The sequence below is a fragment of the Neoarius graeffei genome, chromosome 17 (genome assembly GCF_027579695.1).
Source record: "Neoarius graeffei isolate fNeoGra1 chromosome 17, fNeoGra1.pri, whole genome shotgun sequence".
NCBI classification, from domain to species: domain Eukaryota; kingdom Metazoa; phylum Chordata; class Actinopteri; order Siluriformes; family Ariidae; genus Neoarius; species Neoarius graeffei.
Window position 1 is genome coordinate 67315663 of NC_083585.1, and position 20166 is coordinate 67335828.

A 20166-nucleotide genomic window follows, 5' to 3' on the forward strand; every position below is an offset into this window, starting at 1 on the left:
AGGTTTCTTCCTCATGTCGTCTGAGGGAGTTTTTCCTTGCCACCATCGCCACAGGCTTGCTCATTGGCGATAGATTAGGAATAAAATTAGCTCATGTTTTAAGTTGTTCAAATTCTGTAAAGCTGCTTTGCGACAATGTTTATTGTTAAAAGCGCTATACAAATAAACTTGACTTGACTACAGTAACTGAAAGTGAGAAAAGACATGATATGAAGGAAAGGAAATGCAGAACCAAACTAAGAAATATCATCATCAGCGAGCACCTCAGTGTGATCAGCTGTTTGTTTAGCAACAGAATGATGTATCTCTCAATGCAAGGTCAAGGTAAACCTGTAGATGGCAGTAATGCAACACTGTGGATGCCAGCTGCCATAAAACCCAAAAGAAGAAGAAGACGAAAGTAAACCTACACATGCGCACACGCATTTCCTCTGTCTGCTTGACTGTGCAAAGCGAGCTATTTCATGCACATTATTTGCTTTAATCCCCTCAAATTAAATAACTTCCCAGCTACAGAATGGCCTGATATTTTGTGAGATATTACAGAAATAAACATATATCGCAGTGACCAAATTTCAGAGGGAACTCCATGTCACTGAGTTTATGAAAATGAAAGGCCGGCCACTTTTAAGTTAATCAGTAAAACTATTATAAATCTTTTCTTTCTACTTTTGTCTGGTAAATAAAGGTTCACATCAATTAACAAATCACAGATTTTTGTTGCAGGCGGCACGGTGGTGTAGTGGTTAGCGCTGTCGCCTCACAGCAAGAAGGTCCTGGGTTCGAGCCCCGGGGCCGGCGGGGGCCTTTCTGTGTGGAGTTTGCATGTTCTCCCCGTGTCCGCGTGGGTTTCCTCCGGGTGCTCCGGTTTCCCCCACAGTCCAAAGACATGCAGGTTAGGTTGACTGGTGACTCTAAATTGACCGTAGGTGTGAATGTGAGTGTGAATGGTTGTCTGTGTCTATGTGTCAGCCCTGTGATGACCTGGCGACTTGTCCAGGGTGTACCCCGCCTTTCGCCCGTAGTCAGCTGGGATAGGCTCCAGCTTGCCTGCGACCCTGTAGAAGGATAAAGCGGCTAGAGATAATGAGATGAGATGAGATGAGATTTTTGTTGCATTTTGGAAAATATCCCAACTTTTCTGGAAATGGAGTTACGAACTGAACACCATAATTCATCATGATTTAAGGTAATCATTACTGTCAGTCCTGCGTGCTTTGGTGCGTGCACCTGAAGGACTCTCAGGCGTGCTCTGGACTGTGCACATGCTGAGCGGACTCTCACATGTGTGCTGTTCATCATGCACACTTGCATGGGATTAAGGTGCATCAGTGCACCTATATAGAGACTCAGAAACACACACTCAGTGCAAAGTATTATGCCACATCAGTTGCACCTTACCGAGCCTTATATTTCTGTGATTGCTTTTCTGGTTTTCTGATTCCTGTGCTTGTTCCTAGTTCCTGTTTTTCTCACTGCCTGTGATATTCAGTTTGTGCTTCACCTGACCTTTTGCTAGTTTTCACATTTGAGTCTTCCTGACGATTTTGGATTGTTTGCCTCTATGTGCTCTTCATAATTGTAAATAAACATTCTTCTGCACTTGCATCCATCTCATACTGTGCACAGAATACTTTGCCAACAATGGATGTAGCAGAAGCATTTTAGTATGCCATTCCATGCATCTACCAGGTCTCTGTATCTCAGCCCCAAACCTGTTTTTTCCGGTGGCATATTGCAATATACCAGCAGAATATTATGGAATATATCATCCTAAGGGATTCAGCCTACAGTGCAACTTTTTTTTTTACATGGACTTCAAAGAACCCAAGCCACCAGAACCAATCTGGGTAAGCTTTATGATCACTTTGATTGTTGGACAAGCATGATGATGGGTGGATTATCTCATTAGAGTTGAGCACCTGTGCCTTTGGAGCTCACAGACTTTTCTAGACATGCTCAAGTTAATTTATGAATCCATAGGGAAGGAGGACCCCCATGAAATTTTTTGGGAGAGGGCTATCCTGTCTAAGGCCAACGCAGCAGCAGCAGAGGAGACCATTGCCCCAGAGCTCCCTCCGGTGGCTGACACAGCAACAGCAGAGGAAACAGCTGCTCCAGAACTCCTCCTAGAGGCCATCACTCCAGTCCCACAGCAGATCCCAGAGCCTGTGCCTAAACCTAAGTCTGCATCAGTGCCCAAACCCAAGCCAGAGCTAATGCAGGAGCTGGAGCCTGCATCAGAACCAGAGCCAGCGTATGAACTCAAGCCAGAGCTAGTGCAAGCACCAGAGCCAGAGCCAGCACTCAAACCTAAGCCTGAGCCTATGCTAGAGCCACTGTCTATGTCAACTCCAGCACCAGTCAGCTCCAGCGTCGGCATCAACTCCAGAGCCAGTGCCAGAGTCAGCTCCAGTGCCAGGGCCATTGCCTGAGTCAGAGCCAGTGTCTGTGGCAGTGCCAGAGCTGGAGCCAGCATCAGCACCAGAGCCAGTGCCTTAGGTGAAGCTAGTGCCTGTGTCAGCTCCAGTGTCAGGTCCAGAGCCAGAGTTGGAATCAGCTCCAGAGCCAGCGCCAGAGTCAGCTCCAGGACCAGGGCCAGTGCCTGTATCAACACCAGTATCAGAGTCTGAACCAGCTCCAGAGCCAGTGCCAGAGGTGAAGCCAGTGCCAGTGTCAGTTCCATTGCTAATGCCAGAGTCAGAGCCAGTGCCAGAACCTGAGTCTGTTCCAGAACCAGTGCCAGAGGATGACAGAGCAACGTCTGCCTCAAATGGCATTGAAGACATCATTGCGCTGCCGCCCGGCTATGAAGATGTCATTATCCCGCCACCGGGTCCTGACCAGGACCAAAGCGATGTGCAGACAAAGCTCAAGCCTACTTCAAATCCAAGGTCCGGATCCAGTCCAGAGCCCGAGTCATCTCCAGAGCTCGAGTCCAACCCAGAGCCCAAATCATCTCCAGAGCTCAAGTCTGACTCCAGTCCAGAGGCCAGGTCATCTCCAGAGCTTGAGCCTGAGTCCAAGTCCTGTCCTGAGCCCAAACCCCCACCTGAGCAAAGTATCCGGTGCCACGTCAGCTCAGAGCTACGCGCCAATGGCACGGGAGCCAAAATCAGGTCCTCATCCCCAGGGCCAGAAAAGCTGGATGTTTGCTCCCGAAGGGAGCTCTTGGGGGTGGGCGGGGTTTGGTCAGTCCTGCGTGCTTTAGCACAAGCACCTGAAGGACTCTCAGATGCACTCTGGACTGCACACATGCCAAGCAGACTGTTGCACGCGTGCTGTTAATCATGCACACCTGCACGGGATTAAGGCGCATCAGCGCACCTATGTAGAGACTCAGAAAATGCACACTTGGTGTGAAGTATTATGCCACATCAGTTGTGCATTACCGAGGCTAAAATTTCCACAATTGCTTTCCAGGTTTTCTGATTCCTGTGCATGTTACTAGTTCCTGTTTTTCTTGCTGCCTGTGATATTTAGTTTTTGCCTCACCTGACCTTTTGCTAGTTTTCATGTTTACGAGTCTGCCTGCAGGCGGCACGATGGTGTAGTGGTTAGCGCTGTCGCCTCACAGCAAGAAGGTCCGGGTTCGAGCCCCGTGGCCGGCGAGGGCCTTTCTGTGTGGAGTTTGCATGTTCTCCCCATGTCCGCGTGGGTTTCCTCCAGGTGCTCCGGTTTCCCCCACAGTCCAAAGACATGCAGGTTAGGTTAACTGGTGACTCTAAATTGACCGTAGGTGCGAATGTGAGTGTGAATGGTTGTCTGTGTCTATGTGTCAGCCCTGTGATGACCTGGTGACTTGTCCAGGGTGTACCCTGCCTTTCGCCCATAGTCAGCTGGGATAGGATCCAGCTTGCCTGCGACCCTGTAGAACAGGATAAAGCGGCTAGAGATAATGAGATGAGATGAGTCTGCCTGCCCGACTTGTCCAGGGTGTACCCCGCCTCTTGCCTGTAGTCAGCTGGGACAGGCTCCAGCTTGCCTGCGACCCTGTGGGACAGGATAAGCGGCTACAGATGATGGATAGAGTCTGCCTGCCGATTTTGGATTGTTTGCTGGTGTGTGTTCTTCACAATTGTAAATAAACATTCTTCTGCACTTGCATCCATCTCCTACTGCGCCTCTGACAATTGCAAATTAATTATTCAGAATAGAAAACAAATGTTGGACAATTACAACCAACAGACTTAACACAGCCTAGAGTAAATAATTATGAAGATGATGGAGCTGGTTCAATAAATGATCCTGCAAAACTGATCTCTCACACACACACACACGTCAAACAGCATCTGATTTCTTATAATATTTTTATTTATTTATTACTTGCAGAGTGTACTGTATATTCACTGAACTCTTGAGCAGAAAGTGGTTAAAGATAGAAAATAAAAATGTTTTTACACGCAGTAGAATGTGTTTCCACCACCAGCAGCAGCACAGAAAGACACAGCAGTTTGAGGAAGTTTTATTATTTCTGAAGAAACAGTCTTTACCAAAGCCAAAACCAGATTTTTTTTTGAGACATTGTACATTTTTCATATCAGTAAAATAAATTTCCTAATAGTGCAGACAATTAAATAATCTGTTTGATAACATTTCTTTATTTCAAGAAACATTCTACATTCTGCATTCATGAGTGTTACAGTTTCTGCACACAAAATTATCATTGTAGTTCAGGGAGAAATTCAATTTGACACATCAGTTATAATTTTACAAAATGCTTTTACCAACATTTCATTTCAGATCACAAAACCTCACAGTTGAGTCAAAACCAAGCCCGACCCCAGCGTATAGAGGCTGAGTGAATGTGGTGTGGACTCTGTGGAGGAGCCTCATCGTGTCAGAGACGCTGTAGAAGGACAGAGTTCCTGCACTGTGATCCACATACACTCCTATTCTGGAGGGTGATGGACCTCGGAGATCAGTCTTAATGTTGTTGTGCCGGAAAAGGACAGAGGAAGAAGAACACTGCAGACTCCAGGACCGACTGTTGAATCCAAACACACACTCCTTACCTCGCCCTTTCCTGCTGATCTCTTTATATGAGACTGATATGAACACACTACCGCTCCATTCCACATCCCAGTAACAGCGTCCACACACACCCTCCTTACACAACACCTGAGCGCAAGAGTCAAATCTCTCTGGATGATTAGAGTATCGCTGTATTGTCTCACTGCGTGTCACCGCTCTGTTCTTCTCAGACAGAATAAGTTTAGGAGGTGGTGTGTTTGGATCCAGAGTCAGATAACAGAAATCTAAAACAATAAAATGTCCACAGGTTAGATGTTAATCACAGGATTTATAAGAAGTGTGTGTGAGACACCTGTCTGTGTTTCTGCCCTCCTAATGCTGCTCCATATCAAATATTTTAAATATTACACAACATCAGTCATCAGGGGGAAATGGATCAGATTTAGACAAAAAAAAAAAAAACAGAAATTTTAACACTCTGTGTGTGTGTTTTACACCTACACTGCAGAAAATCTTCTCTGCTCTTTAGTTCTGAAGGTAAAATCATCTGAACTGCTGCAGCTGTGGAGACACAGAGACAAAATGGAGACTGAAAATTGAGATGAAAACAGTTTAACCCTCTGGGGTTGAGAGCTTCGCCGGTGAAGCTCGGCAGGTTTAGAATGAGCAGGTCATGTATTGAGATAAATATCTTCATGAGTTTATCATCATACAAGCATGATAAACATACTGACAGAAACTTTAGCCAGCCGCTGTGTCCGGGGATCAGGTCGTCGAGGCCCCTGCCTTCGACTGCCACCCAATCCACATTGCACCAAACCCCTACTGCTACCTCTGTGGGTGGTGAACCCACAGGAGGTCGGGCCCACGTCACCTCTTCGGGCTGAGCCCGGCCGGGCCCCATGGGCAAAGGCCCGGCCACCAAGCGCTCGCATACGAGCCCCAACCCCGGGCCTGGCTCCAGGGTGGGGCCCCGGCTGCGTCCTACCGGGCGACGTCACGGTCCTGGATTTACAAGCGGATACAAGCGGCTGAAATGAGTTTCCTTCGCAGGGTGGCTGGGCGCTCCCTTAGAGATAGGGTGAGAAGCACAGTCACTCAGGAGGAGCTCGGAGTAGAGCCGCTGCTCCTCCACATCGAGAGGAACCAGCTGAGGTGGCTCGGGCATCTTTTTCGGATGCCTCCTGGACGCCTCCCTGGGGAGGTTTTCCAGGCATGTCCCGCCGGGAGGAGGCCCCGGGGAAGACCCAGGACACGCTGGAGGGACTATGTCTCTCGGCTGGCCTGGGAACGCCTCGGTGTTCTTCCCGAGGAGCTGGCCGAGGTGTCTGGGGAAAGGGAAGTTTGGGCTTCCATGCTTAGACTGCTGCCTCCGCGACCCAGTCCCGGATAAGCGGAAGAAGACGAGACGAGACGAGACGAGACAGAAACTTTATACTTTCCTATGTGCCCACTGCCTAATAATATTATAGTTTTTATATTACCTAAATTAGATGAAACATAAAACTTATCACCTTCCTCAGTCACACCTGAGTCGGAGCGCAGAGAGCACTTACACTTTCATAAAAGACTATTCACATAGTAGCGGAATGATAATCACTTTCACTCTTATGGTTTCAATTGGTTTCTCTCAGGAACACTCACCATAAACAGGATGAAATCTGTCAGAGTTCAGGCTATTTGGAGGTAAAACTAGTTGCGAGATAGCATGCGAATTTTATTTGCTTCGGATAATTCAGGACAGCAATTCAATTCATGATTCAGGACAGCGATTCAATTCATGATTCAGGACAGCGATTCAATTTCAGGACAGTAAGTCAATTCATGATTCAGTTCATGATTGAGGACAGAGATCCGGTTCAATCTTGAGAATTGCATGACTGATGATGAGCAGTGGCCTTTTTTTTTTTTTTTTTACTTTGACTAAATACTGTACAGCCACAGATCAATTTGAGTAAGTGTAAATATGTCTATTTCTGATGAGCAGATTGGTTGATGTGTGCTGTAGTGCAGACACAGGAAAATGACTGAGCAATTTTTTTTCAGAGTTAAAAGTATTTTCCTCAAAATAGTTAATTTTGCTCTATTTTGAGTTTAGAGAGTAAAATCTGGAGTTGGAGCAAAATTACAGAGTAATTGTGTAACAGACTAACAGAGTGGATTGTGGTTCTGAACTGAGTAAAATAGTACAAGAGTTACTTTCAAGACACGCTGAATAGAGTCAAATACCAAAATAAAGTCAGATACCAGATAAATGAAGCTGTGGTAAAAAGCAGTTTTTGTTCAAATGACCACAATGGTTTGGCACAATGGGTAAGGTCATGCTTTTTTCACACATTCCAACCCAGTTCTAAAACTACTTTTTACGGCATCTTTATTTATCTGTTATTTTTTTTAAAAGTACAATAATGACATACAGACTACATAGATATTATTGGAGCTGAACTTGCGCTGAATACAAAAAAGTCATATGACTTTGAAAATACTGCTTAGATTTGTTGAAACTGATTATAAAATCAGAGCATGCCAAAGTCAGTAGAGTGCCAGAAAACACCCTCAGACCCCAGAGGGTTGAAGCATAAAAATGAAAAATTAGATTCCTCACTTATTTCAGACAGAAACACCAACAAACTCCACATCTCAGTGGGGCGACATTTAATTTAAGGCATCAACTACGATTTTCTCCAAAAATGTAAGATTAGTTTGTGGATTTGTGATTAAGTTCCTGTTTGTCTGGTAAATTTATCTTGATGTAATTTACAAGGCTAATGCTAATACTTTGTGATTTGATGCAGTTTTGTTCCTGCTTACTTCTTATTTCTGTGATGTGAATTTTATGGCTCTCTTTACTGTGATACAGAACAAATGTTTGCTTGTTTACCTTGTGGACGGATTACATTGAATTCCTCCTCACAGATTTCCTCGACTCGTTTTTTCAGATCTGAGAGAGATTTCCTCATTCCATCAAACGAGAGATGTTGATTGACAGTGAAGCTGGGTGAGTCGTCACATCCAGGAGAAACACAGAGAGACGAGAAACTCTACAGAGAGGAAACACAGAATAGAGAAGGAGAAAAGTGTAGGAGAGGAACGAATGAATCTCAGACTGAATCAGACCAAAGACACACTTGGGATCTCAGACAGGAACATTTATTGTTGCTGTAATGAGCTTTTAGGAGGAAACTTTGTGAGGAACAGCGCCCTCTGTGGATCAGACAGTGAGTGTTACCTGGAGGAAGTGGATGTGATCGTGTGTGTGAGAAAGCTGCTCCAGCTCAGTGACTCTCCTCTGAAGATCAGCAATCTCCTGCTCCAGTTGCTTCAGGAGTCGTTCAGCTCGACTCAGTTCAGCTTTCTCCTGAGCTCTGATCAGCTTCGTCATCTCCGAGCGCTTTTTCACCATGGAGATGATCATCTCAGTAAAGATCCTCTCACTGTCACCTACTGCTGCCTGTGAACGCTTCTGTTAGAACACACACACACACACACACACACGGTGGATGTCTAGAGGGAGACGCTTTCAAGATAAACCCTCTGTGTGTGTGTGTGTGTGTGTGTGTGTGTGTGTGTGTGCATTCACTCCTCACCTTAATAGTGTCCACAGTCTGTTTCAGCTCCTGCACCTCCTTCTGCTTCTCCTGGATCCTCTGCTGGAATTTCATCTGCTCCTCCTTTAGCTCATTCTGAGACAAAAAAAAATAAATTAAATACATTTAATCATCTTCTACAGAATTATAGAAATAATACTAAAATAAAAAACTTGTAAATGTAATTCAATGAAAACAAGTATTGCCAGGCAAAACAAACCTTGCCTGGCAGCACTTATTTTACACCTATATATTGATATTTCATCAGTTGTCAGGTTATAGTCCATGAAAATCCATGACCTTGAATTTGACATTTCAAAGTCCTTCAAGGTCAAATGTTATGGCGGCAACTGAAAGCTTATATGGGATTTCTGATATGTTGCTAATGGTAAACATCTGGCTATCATTAACCATTTTCAAGTTATAGTCCTCTGAAAATCTGTGACCTTGAGTTTGACCTTTCAAGGTCACTCAAAGTCAAAGATCATGGTGCCAAATATAAGGCCATATGGGAGTTCCTATATGCTCATCATAGTAAACATCTGTTTATGTGCAACCATTTTTGTGTTATAATGGAAAATATGTTTTGACAGTTGATCTTGAACCCCTGACCTTTAACCCCTGTCTGCCATGGAGACTGTCTAAGCTACCCGATCATGCAGCATATAATTGGAATCAGAATTGAAAAATGTACATTTTGGTTTTAGGTTGAAGTCAAAATAATGAATTTGATAAAAGTTATCGCAAAACAATGATTGACATTTCCAGTGAACTTGACCTTGACCCAATCACCCTCCAAAATGTAATCAGGTAATCTACAGACCATCGCCCACCTACTCTGAAAATTTGAAGTAAATCGGTGTAAAAGTTACAGCCCTCTGAAAAACCGTGACCCTGAATTTGACCTTTTGGGGTCACTCAAGGTCAAAGATCATGGTGCCAAATGAAAGGCCATATGGGATTCCTATAAACATCTGTCTGTCGGCTACCGTTTTTGAGTTATAATGGAAAATATGTTATTTTGACCAAAAGGTTGATCTTTCCAATGACCTTGAGCCGATTACTCCTTAAATTTAATGACGTAATCTACAGACCATTGCCCACCGACCCTGAAAATTTTAAGTTAATCAGTGCAACTGTCTAGACACTAGATTGTTAACAGTCAGACACACAAACAAACAAACCACACTTATTACAATACCTCACCCCACTTACTCTGTCGCGGGCGAGGTAACTAGAAACATTTCCTCTCAAACTAACTAAGATGAAAAGAGACCCAAAATAAAGTCACTTCTATGTTCGTATTGATTCGGCACTTATTAAATGATGAGTTCTGGTTTTGTGTGAAAATGGCAGCAATAACAATGTTATTTGTGTTACACAAACATTCACATCATTCAGCAATATTCTCTGTCCTGAAATACACCATGAATCCACCGACATTCAGAAAGATCAAGTTCTTACTTTATTACCTCTCCACCATTAAATGGGTTCTGAAATAACTAAAGGTTGTGATAAAGACCAGGGCTGAACACTAGCTGTTGTCAGTAAACACAGTGCCACACGACACAGACACACAGCTCAAGGCTCAGTCCTGAACTCGGGTTCGTGTCTGTGGGGAGATTTACATGCTACATGGCTGGGTGGGTTTTCTTCAGGTTCTCTGGTTTCCTCCCCTTCATGAAAACATTCATGCAGGTGGATTGGCTTCACTAAATTGCCCCAGGTGTGAATGAGAGAGAGAGAGAGAGAGAGAGAGAGAGAGTGTGTGTGTATGTGTGTGGTGCTCTGTGATGGCATGGTGTCCCACCCAGGTGAATTCTCCTGCTTTGTACCCGGTTACCATGAGAGGCTCTAAATCCACCTCAGACCTGATCAGGACAGTTAGATCCAGAGCAAGCTATGAGGTCTTGGAAAAGACCTGATATTCGTCAGTTTGACTTGCAGCTCTTTGGAACTCTCTCTCTCTCTCTGTGTGTGTAAATGTAAACTAAAAATAAACATAATAGAATATTAAAATATATTATAAACAGAAATAAAAGAAAAACTTTCAATTGAAAAGTGTCAATAATTTAAATATCAACACCATAATAACAACAGTGAAGAGCTTTAACACAGTCATGTGAGCACTTTAGCTGTAAAATGCTGGAAGAAGGTTATTGGGTTTTTAAAGTACACTTACCGATATACCTCATTTAACACTTCTTTACAAAAGACCCATTGACATAATAATAATAATAATAATAATAATAACAACAACAACTTCATAGTGAGCAACAGTCAAACAACCAGTCAAATATTAAACAGAAATTAGCTTAGAAATGTTATTGTATAAACTGAAATGGAAAATAATGATGTCCAGTACTCACCTGTTTTTCAGTTCTTTCTGCTTTAGCTGCAGCTGTATCATGGCCTCTGTGCTCATCTATCGTACACAAGTAACAGATGACGCTTTGGTCAGTACGACAGAAGATCTCGATCAGTTTATTGTGCTGAGAGCAGATCTTCTTTTGGAGCTCTGCACAGGCTTCAACTAACTTGTGCTTCTTAAAGGCAGGAGACTGATAGTGAGGTTTAAGATGATCTTTACAATAGGAGGCCAGACACACCAGACAGGAATTAGTGGCTTTGCGTTTTCTCCCAATACAGGAATCACACTCCACATCTCCAGGTCCAGTGTAACAGTGAGCAGAAGAAGCAGCTTGGTGTTCAGTCTTCTTCAGTTTCTCCACCACTTCAGCCAGCAAATTGTTCCTGTGTAGAACAGGCCTTGGAGTGAAAGTCTCTCTACACTGGGGGCAGCTGTAGACGCCCTTCACATCCTCCTGATTCCAGAATCCATTAATACACACCTTACAGAAACTGTGTCCACAGGGAATCGTCACAGGATCCTTCAGGAGATCCAGACACACTGGACAGCTGAACTGATCCACTGATAACTGATCTACTGAAATACCAGCCTCTGCCATTTTCCTGTACTGAGAGAGAGAGAGACTCTGAGCTTTCTGTTGAGTTTTGTTTTCTCTGAAATGAACTTCCTGATTCTGTGTGTGTTATTGTGTGACAGAGAGAGTGGGCGTGGCTCTAAAGAGAGTGTTGGCTTTTTGCCTCACAACAGAAGATTCTTTCTGATTTAAAGTCATAAATCTGCTTTGTTCTTTGCCATGGATTTGAATGTGGTTTTTATAATCACTGAAATATAAATTTACAGCATTCAGACACTTTACTCAGTACATTATATCTCTGTGTGTTACTCCAAGATTGGCACGCCTGGATTCAAGGATCTATGCTTGCTGTCTGCAGTGCCTTTTAACATCTGTCCTGTGGGTTTGGGAGTGTCACTATACTGCTGTTTTCATGTCTCACCAGAAATGTTAATAGTGCTTAAATGTTCTTAAACATAACATGAATTTTCTTTGAAACAATCTCAAAATCATTGTCAAATTCCATGTGGAGTGGGGGGTCATAACACAGGCAGGCAACATCCAACAAAGATAATCTATAATCTCAGAGAACAATGAAGAACACAGTAACTGGAAAAACTCAGAAATAAAGGCTTAGCCCTCACCACAATAATGACCTAACAATAACAAAACATCGGGCTGAAATGTACAAACTTATTAGGGCTGAACTGAAAACAGCCGAGAACAATCATGACCCAATGGGGAGATAGACCGATGAGACAGAGGTGCAGAAAATCCATGACTCAAAATAAAACACACTTGGGGGGGATTTCATGACAGTATCATTTTGTGGGGATGTTTTCCAGCAGCAAGGACTCTGAGACTTATCAGGATTGAGGGAAAGATGAGCAGAACAAAGTTAAGCAACATGCCTGAGGAAAAATGCTCAAGAGCACTCAGGACCTCAGACTGGAGTCAGTTTTCATTTTCCAACATTTGGACAATGACCCAAAACACAACCGATACAACGTGTTGATGAAAGTCTGAATGTTCTTGAGGGGCCCAGCAGGATCCTGGATATGAATCTAAATTAACTTCTCTGGTGAGACGTGAAAACAGCAGCACAGCGACGCTCCCAAACCCACAGGACAGATGTTAAAAGGCATTTCAGACAGCAAATGGAGAAGGTCCTGGAATCCAGGTGTGATGTTTTTGGAGCATCACACCGATAGAGATATAACGTACTTAGTAAAGTGTTTGAATTCTGTAAATTTAGTATTTCATTATATAAAACCACATTCAAATACTTGGCAAATAACAAAGCAGACTTCATGACTGTTTAAATCAGAAAGAATCTTCTGTTGTGAGGATAAACAGCAACTCTCTCTTTAAAGCCACACCCACTCTCTCTGTCACACTATAAGCGCCAGTCACAAACTGTCAGTCTTACTGATAAAGGTTCCCCTCTGCTCCTGAATCAATGAAAGCAGATAGGACGAGTGGAGGACGCAACCTTTAGTAAGACTGGTATCTTGAAGGATTTTGAGTTGAGCTCTCTCACTGGACTCGTGTCTCTTATGGTTTCTCTGCTGGGGTTTCCCCAGGCTGGTTAGATCGGACAGTGCCGAATTTTATGTTAGGGGCTACCGCAGTAGAGGCATAACCCCTCCTGGCATTGTCTGGCATGCTCAGCACAGGTTAACCTGGTGCGTGAGCTCTGGGTGAGCTGTCCTCTGACGGTGGAACCAGCTTGGCACCATTGTGAAGAGAGGGTTGGTGCTTTAATAGTTGTTCAAGACGCATCGCTAGGTCTATGATGGCGTCTAGAGAGAGGTTCTCATCTCTACATGCCAGTTTGCTGATGATCTCGGGACATAAACTTTGGCGAAAGACTGTTTTCAGAGCTGGATCATTCCATCTGCTGGTGGCTGCTAGCATCCTGAAGTCCAAGGCATACTCAGCAACACTTTGGGGACCCTGTGAACTGGTGAGTAGGCTCTCTCCAACTTCTATCCCCTCAGGTTCATGGTCAAACACCCTCTTGAATAGGGAGAGAAACTGTTTGTAGGATTTCATTTGTTCACCATCCCGTTCCAGATAGTCCCAGATGAGTGCTTTGCCAGTGAGGAGAGACAGAAACTTGGTGATTTTATGCTCATCTAAGTTGGGCATGGTGGCGAAATACAGAGAACATTGCAGTAAAAAAACTTTTACATGCAATGGTGTCTCCAGTGAACTTCTCCGGAGTGGGGAGTTGCAGCGCCGGACTAGAAGGAGATTCGGGGCACACCAGGAGGGCCTGTGACATCACAGTTTTGAGCTGTGTCATCCTGGTGTTAAGATCGGGAAGCATCTGTTGCTATTCTCCCAGCAAACGCCCCTGCGCATTGAGAGCAGTCTGTTTAGAATCCTCCGCTACATGTTGGTGAAGTATCCTGTGAGAGTGCAGGCACTTACAGATGTATGTGCAGAGGAAGATAAATTGCAGAAAGTCAACAAAGCCAAATTGAGGGACTGGAATTGGTGTCGGTAAACTAGTGAGGCTCGGGCGATCAGCAAACAGCATAACGTAGGAGAGACAAAGAGCGAGAAAGCGAGGAAGAAATAGCAAGGGTCAGTAATCAAAGAAGCAGTCAGGAAAGATACAAGGCTTTGTACAAACTAGAGAATCAGGACAATACTTCACAATAGTGTGTTTGTGACTGGGGCTTATAAAGAGGGACAGGTGATTGGAGAAATGAGAGCCAGCTGTGATTCAGTAGACGAGAGACAGAGGGTGCTGTGTGTTCTGGGAGTTGCAGTCCGGAGTGTCCATGTTTGTAGTTTGCTCATTCTCAGTGGGTTTACTGACAGGGAGATCAGTCAGTGAACTTTAAACAGCCAAACACCCAGCAACCTTCATACAGCATCTTACAGCTAAAGTGCTCACATGACTGTGCTAAAGCTCTTCATCATTATTATGGTGTTGATATTTAAATTATTGACACTTTTCATGTGTATCTCTGATTTTTTTAAAATTCTGTTAGTTTCTAATAGATTTTATTTCAGAAACGTTTATATTTCACTTAAATTTACCCCCCCACACACATCAAGTCAAGTTTATTTGTATAGTGCTTTTAACAATAAACATTGTCACAAAGCAGCTTTACAGAATTTGAATGACTTAAAACATGGGCTAATTTTATCCCTAATCTATCCCCAATGAGCAAGCCTGTGGCGACGGTGGCAAGGAAAAACTCCCTCAGACGACATGAGGAAGAAACCTCGAGAGGAACCAGACTGAAAAGGGAACCCATCCTCATTTGGGCAACAAAGACAACATGACTACTACATTAACAGTTTTAACATGAAATCAGTTTAGTTGATGTTACAAACTCTTCATTGATGGAAACTTGAGTGCAAAACTGTTCATGACAACTGCAGCCCTAAATTTAGCAAGTCAACTGTAGTCCTCAGCCATAAAAGCATTACTGCAAGTGTCCAGGGTGTCCTCCAAGTGTGACTTTCAACTGTCCACATGGGGCCGTCCTCCACAGGAGCGATGCGATGAGAGTCCAACCAGACACAGGGCACCAGGATGGATCAGGCAGGTCTGAGGAGCAGAAGAGGTTCAGCATCTCGATCCTACTGCTTGGGACCTGCTTGATCCATCCTGGTGCCCTGTGTCTGGTCGGAGTTTTATCGCCCCACTCCTGTGAAGGACGGCCCCATGAGGACAGTTGAGGGTTATACCTGTTAAAACTGTTAATATTATAGTCAGGCTGTCTGTTGTTGCCCAAATGAGGATGGGTTCCCTTTTGAGTCTGGTTCCTCTCGAGGTTTCTTCCTCATGTCGTCTGAGGGAGTTTTTCCTTGCCACCGTCACCACAGGCTTGCTCATTGGGCATAGATTAGGGATAAAATTAGCTCATGTTTTAAGTCGTTCAAATTCTGTAAAGCTGCTTTGTGACAATGTTTATTGTTAAAAGCACTATAAAAATAAATAAATAATTAAACAGAGAGATAGAGACTAACTGAGTGTAGTCTGTATTCAGGCCACAGACATGAATTTAACACAAAAGTCAACCATATTTGCCCAGACATGACATCACAGACAAATGAGGGGAAACTAAAATATATTTTAGGGGAGGTTAAAGAGGCAGCACTACCAGCTGCAAAATATGTACTTGCATGCCATAAAAGACGACATACATGACCTCAATGCAGTGAAGTCACCCCGCTATACCATTTTGAGAAAAAGAAAAACTATTTTATTTATATATATATATATATATATATATATATATATATATATATATATATATATATATATATATATATATATACACACACCCCTCCTAGAACTGCCACCTTATTGTGGTGGAGGGGTTTGTGTGCTTGAATGATCCTAGGAGCTATGTTGTCGGGGGCATTATGCCCCTGTTAGGGTTTCCCAAGGCAGACAGGTCCTAGGTGACAGGCCAGACCAAGAGCAGTTCACCAAAAAACCCCTATGGAGAAAAAATCCAGGACCGTGACGTCGCCCGGTAGGACGCAGCCGGGGCCCCACCCTGGAGCCAGGCCCGGGGTTGGGGCTCGTATGCGAGCGCTTGGTGGTCGGGCCTTTGCCCATGGGGCCCGGCCGGGCTCAGCCCGAAGAGGCGACGTGGGCCCGACCTCCTGTGGGTTCACCACCCACAGAGGTAGCAGTAGGGGTTTGGTGCAGTGTGGATTGGGTGGCAGTCGAAGGCAGGGGCCTCGACGACCTGATCCCCGGACACAGCGGCTGGCTGTTGGGACATGGAATGTCACTTCGCTGGGGGGGAAGGAGCCTGAGCTTGTGCGGGAGGTTGAGAGGTACCGGCTAGAGATAGTCGGGCTCACCTCCACGCACAGCTTGGGCTCTGGAACCCAGCTCCTCGAGAGGGGCTGGACTTTCCACTTCTCTGGAGTCGCCCGTGGTGAGCGGCGGCGGGCTGGTGTGGGCTTCCTTATAGCTCCCCAGCTCAGCCGCCATGTGTTGGAGTTTACCCCAGTGAACGAGAGGGTCGCCTCTCTGCGCCTTCGGATTGGGGAGAGGGCTCTTGCTGTTGTTTGTGCCTACGGGCCAAATAGCAGTATAGAGTATCCGGCCTTCTTGGAGTCCCTGGGAGAGGTACTGAGGGGTGCTCAGACTGGGGACTCCATTGTGCTACTGGGGGACTTCAATGCTCACGTGGGCGACGACAGTGACACCTGGAGGGGCGTGGTTGGGAGGAACGGCCTCCCCGATCTGAACCCGAATGGTGTTTTGTTATTGGACTTCTGTGCTAGTCACAGTTTGTCCATAACGAACACCATGTTCGAGCATAGGGGTGTCCATAAGTGCACGTGGCACCAGGACACCTTAGGTCGGAGGTCGATGATCGACTTTGTAGTCGTGTCATCTGATCTCCGACCCTATGTCTTGGACACTCGGGTGAAGAGAGGGGCTGAGTTGTCAACTGATCACCACCTGGTGGTGAGTTGGATCCGCTGGCGGAGGAGGAAGCTGGACAGACCTGGCAGGCCCAAACGTATGGTGAGGGTCTGCTGGGAACGTCTGGCCGAGCACTCTGTTGGGGAGGTCTTTAACTCCCACCTCCGGGAGAGCTTTTCCCAGCTTCCAAGGGAGGCGGGGGACATTGAGTCTGAGTGGACCATGTTCTCTACCTCCATTGTGGACGCAGCTGTTCGGAGCTGTGGCCGCAAGGTCTCCGGTGCCTGTCGTGGCGGCAATCCCCGAACCCGGTGGTGGACACCGGAAGTAAGGGATGCCGTCAAGCTGAAGAAGGAGTCCTATCGGGCCATGTTGACCTCCGGGACTCCTGAGGCAGCCGACGGGTATCGGCAGGCCAGGCGTGCTGCAGCTCGGGCAGTTGCGGAGGCAAAAACTCGGAACTGGGAGGAGTTCGGGGAGGCCATGGAGAAGGACTATCGGTCGGCCTCGAAGAAATTCTGGCAAACCGTCCGGCGCCTCAGGAGGGGGAAGCAGTACTCTGCCAACACTGTTTACAGTGCGGGTGGGGAGCTGTTGACCTCGACTGGGGACATTGTCGGGCGGTGGAAGGAATACTTTGAGGATCTCCTCAATCCCACCGTCATGTCTTCCACTGAGGAGACTGAGGCTGATGACTCAGAGGTGGACTCGTCCATTACCCAAGCCGAAGTCACTGAGGTGGTTTGCAAGCTCCTCGGTGGCAAGGCACCGGGGGTGGATGAGATCCGCCCTGAGTATCTCAAGTCTCTGGATGTTGTGGGGCTGTCTTGGTTGACACGCCTCTGCAACATCGCGTGGCGGTCGGGGACAGTGCCTCTGGAGTGGCAGACTGGGGTGGTGGTCCCTCTTTTTAAGAAAGGGGACCGGAGAGTGTGCTCCAATTATAGGGGAATCACACTTCTCAGCCTCCCAGGGAAAGTTTACTCCAGGGTACTGGAGAGGAGAATTCGACCGATCATCGAACCTCGGATCCAGGAGGAACAATGCGGTTTTCGTCCTGGTCGCGGAACACTGGACCAGCTCTATACCCTTCATAGGGTGCTCGAGGGTTCATGGGAGTTTGCCCAACCAGTCCACATGTGCTTTGTGGATCTGGAGAAGGCATTCGACCGTGTCCCCCATGGTATTCTGTGGGGGGTGCTTCGGGAGTATGGGGTTCGGGGCTCTTTGCTAAGGGCTGTCCGGTCCCTGTACGAACGGAGCAGGAGTCTGGTTCGCATTGCCGGCAGTAAGTCAGACCTGTTCCCAGTGCATGTTGGACTCCGTCAGGGCTGCCCTTTGTCACCGGTTCTGTTCATAATTTTTATGGACAGAATTTCTAGGCGCAGCCAGGGGCCGGAAGGAATCCTGTTTGGGAACCACAGGATTTCATCTCTGCTTTTTGCGGATGATGTTGTCCTGTTGGCTTCTTCAAACCAGGACCTTCAGCATGCACTGGGGCGGTTTGCAGTCGAGTGTGAAGCGGCTGGGATGAGAATCAGCACCTCCAAGTCCGAGGCCATGGTTCTCGACCGGAAAAGGGTGGCTTGCCCTCTCCAGGTTGGTGGAGAAGTCCTGCCTCAAGTGGAGGAGTTTAAGTATCTCGGGATCTTGTTCACGAGTGAGGGAAGGATGGAGCGTGAGATCGACAGGCGGATCGGTGCAGCCTCCGCAGTGATGCGGTCGCTTTACCGGTCCGTCGTGGTGAAGAAGGAGCTGAGCCAAAAGGCGAAGCTTTCAATTTACCGGTCGATCTACGTTCCGACTCTCACCTATGGTCATGAGCTTTGGGTAATGACAGAAAGAACAAGATCGCGGATACAAGCGGCTGAAATGAGTTTCCTTCGCAGGGTGGCTGGGCGCTCCCTTAGAGATAGGGTGAGAAGCACAGTCACTCGGGAGGAGCTCGGAGTAGAGCCGCTGCTCCTCCACATCGAGAGGAACCAGCTGAGGTGGCTCGGGCATCTTTTTCGGATGCCTCCTGGACGCCTCCCTGGGGAGGTGTTCCAGGCATGTCCCCCCGGGAGGAGGCCCCGGGGAAGACCCAGGACACGCTGGAGGGACTATGTCTCTCGGCTGGCCTGGGAACGCCTCGGTGTTCTTCCCGAGGAGCTGGCCGAGGTGTCTGGGGAAAGGGAAGTTTGGGCTTCCATGCTTAGACTGCTGCCTCCGCGACCCGGTCCTGGATAAGCGGAAGAAGACGAGACGAGACGATATATACACACACACAAACACACACACACACACACAACCCCGATTCCAAAAAAGTTGGGACAAAGTACAAATTGTAAAAAAAATGGAATGCAATAATTTACAAATCTCAAAAACTGATATTGTATTCACAATAGAACATAGACAACATATCACATGTCGAAAGTGAGACATTTTGAAATTTCATGCCAAATATTGGCTCATTTGAAATTTCATGACAGCAACACATCTCAAAAAAGTTGGGACAGGGGCAATAAGAGGCTGGAAAAGTTAAAGGTACAAAAAAGGAACCGCTGGAGGACCAAATTGCAACTCATTAGGTCAATTGGCAATAGGTCATTAACATGACTGGGTATAAAAAGAGCATCTTGGAGTGACAGCAGCTCTCAGAAGTAAAGATGGGAAGAGGATCACCAATCCCCCTAATTCTGCGCCGACAAATAGTGGAGCAATATCAGAAAGGAGTTCAACAGTGTAAAATTGCAAAGAGTTTGAACATATCATCATCATCTACAGTGCATATCATCATCAAAAGATTCAGAGAATCTGGAAGAATCTCTGTGCATAAGGGTCAAGACCGGAAAACCATACTGGGTGCCCGTGATCTTCGGGCCCTTAGACGGCACTGCATCACATACAGGCATGCTTCTGTATTGGAAGTCACAAAATGGGCTCAGGAATATTTCCAGAGAACATTATCTGTGAACACAATTCACTGTGCCATCCGCCGTTGCCAGCTAAAACTCTATAGTTCAAAGAAGAAGCCGTATCTAAACATGATCCAGAAGCGCAGACGTCTTCTCTGGGCCAAGGCTCATTTAAAATGGACTGTGGCAAAGTGGAAAACTGTTCTGTGGTCAGACAAATCAAAATTTGAAGTTCTTTATGGAAATCAGGGACGCCGTGTCATTCGGACTAAAGAGGAGAAGGACGACCCACGTTGTTATCAGCGCTCAGTTCAGAAGCCTGCATCTCTGATGGTATGGGGTTGCATTAGTGCGTGTGGCATGGGCAG

At 46.0% G+C, this 20166-nt stretch overlaps 1 protein-coding gene across 2 annotated transcripts; it reads right to left on the minus strand.

Moving 5' to 3' along the window:
* Nucleotides 1-4296: 4296 nt before the first annotated feature.
* Nucleotides 4297-11579, minus strand: LOC132864465 (tripartite motif-containing protein 16-like). 2 transcript variants are annotated; one of them, XM_060897882.1, is made up of 6 exons: nucleotides 10931-11579; nucleotides 8562-8657; nucleotides 8204-8437; nucleotides 7856-8015; nucleotides 5476-5535; nucleotides 4297-5258 (listed from the first exon to the last, which is right to left on the minus strand). In XM_060897882.1, exons 1-6 carry the CDS (start codon nucleotides 11528-11530, stop codon nucleotides 4735-4737), a joined length of 1674 nt encoding a protein of 557 aa, XP_060753865.1. In that variant the 5' UTR covers nucleotides 11531-11579; the 3' UTR covers nucleotides 4297-4734. The 2 variants fall into 2 exon arrangements, with proteins under 2 accessions (XP_060753865.1, XP_060753866.1); XM_060897883.1 differs by lacking the exon at nucleotides 5476-5535.
* Nucleotides 11580-20166: the final 8587 nt, after the last annotated feature.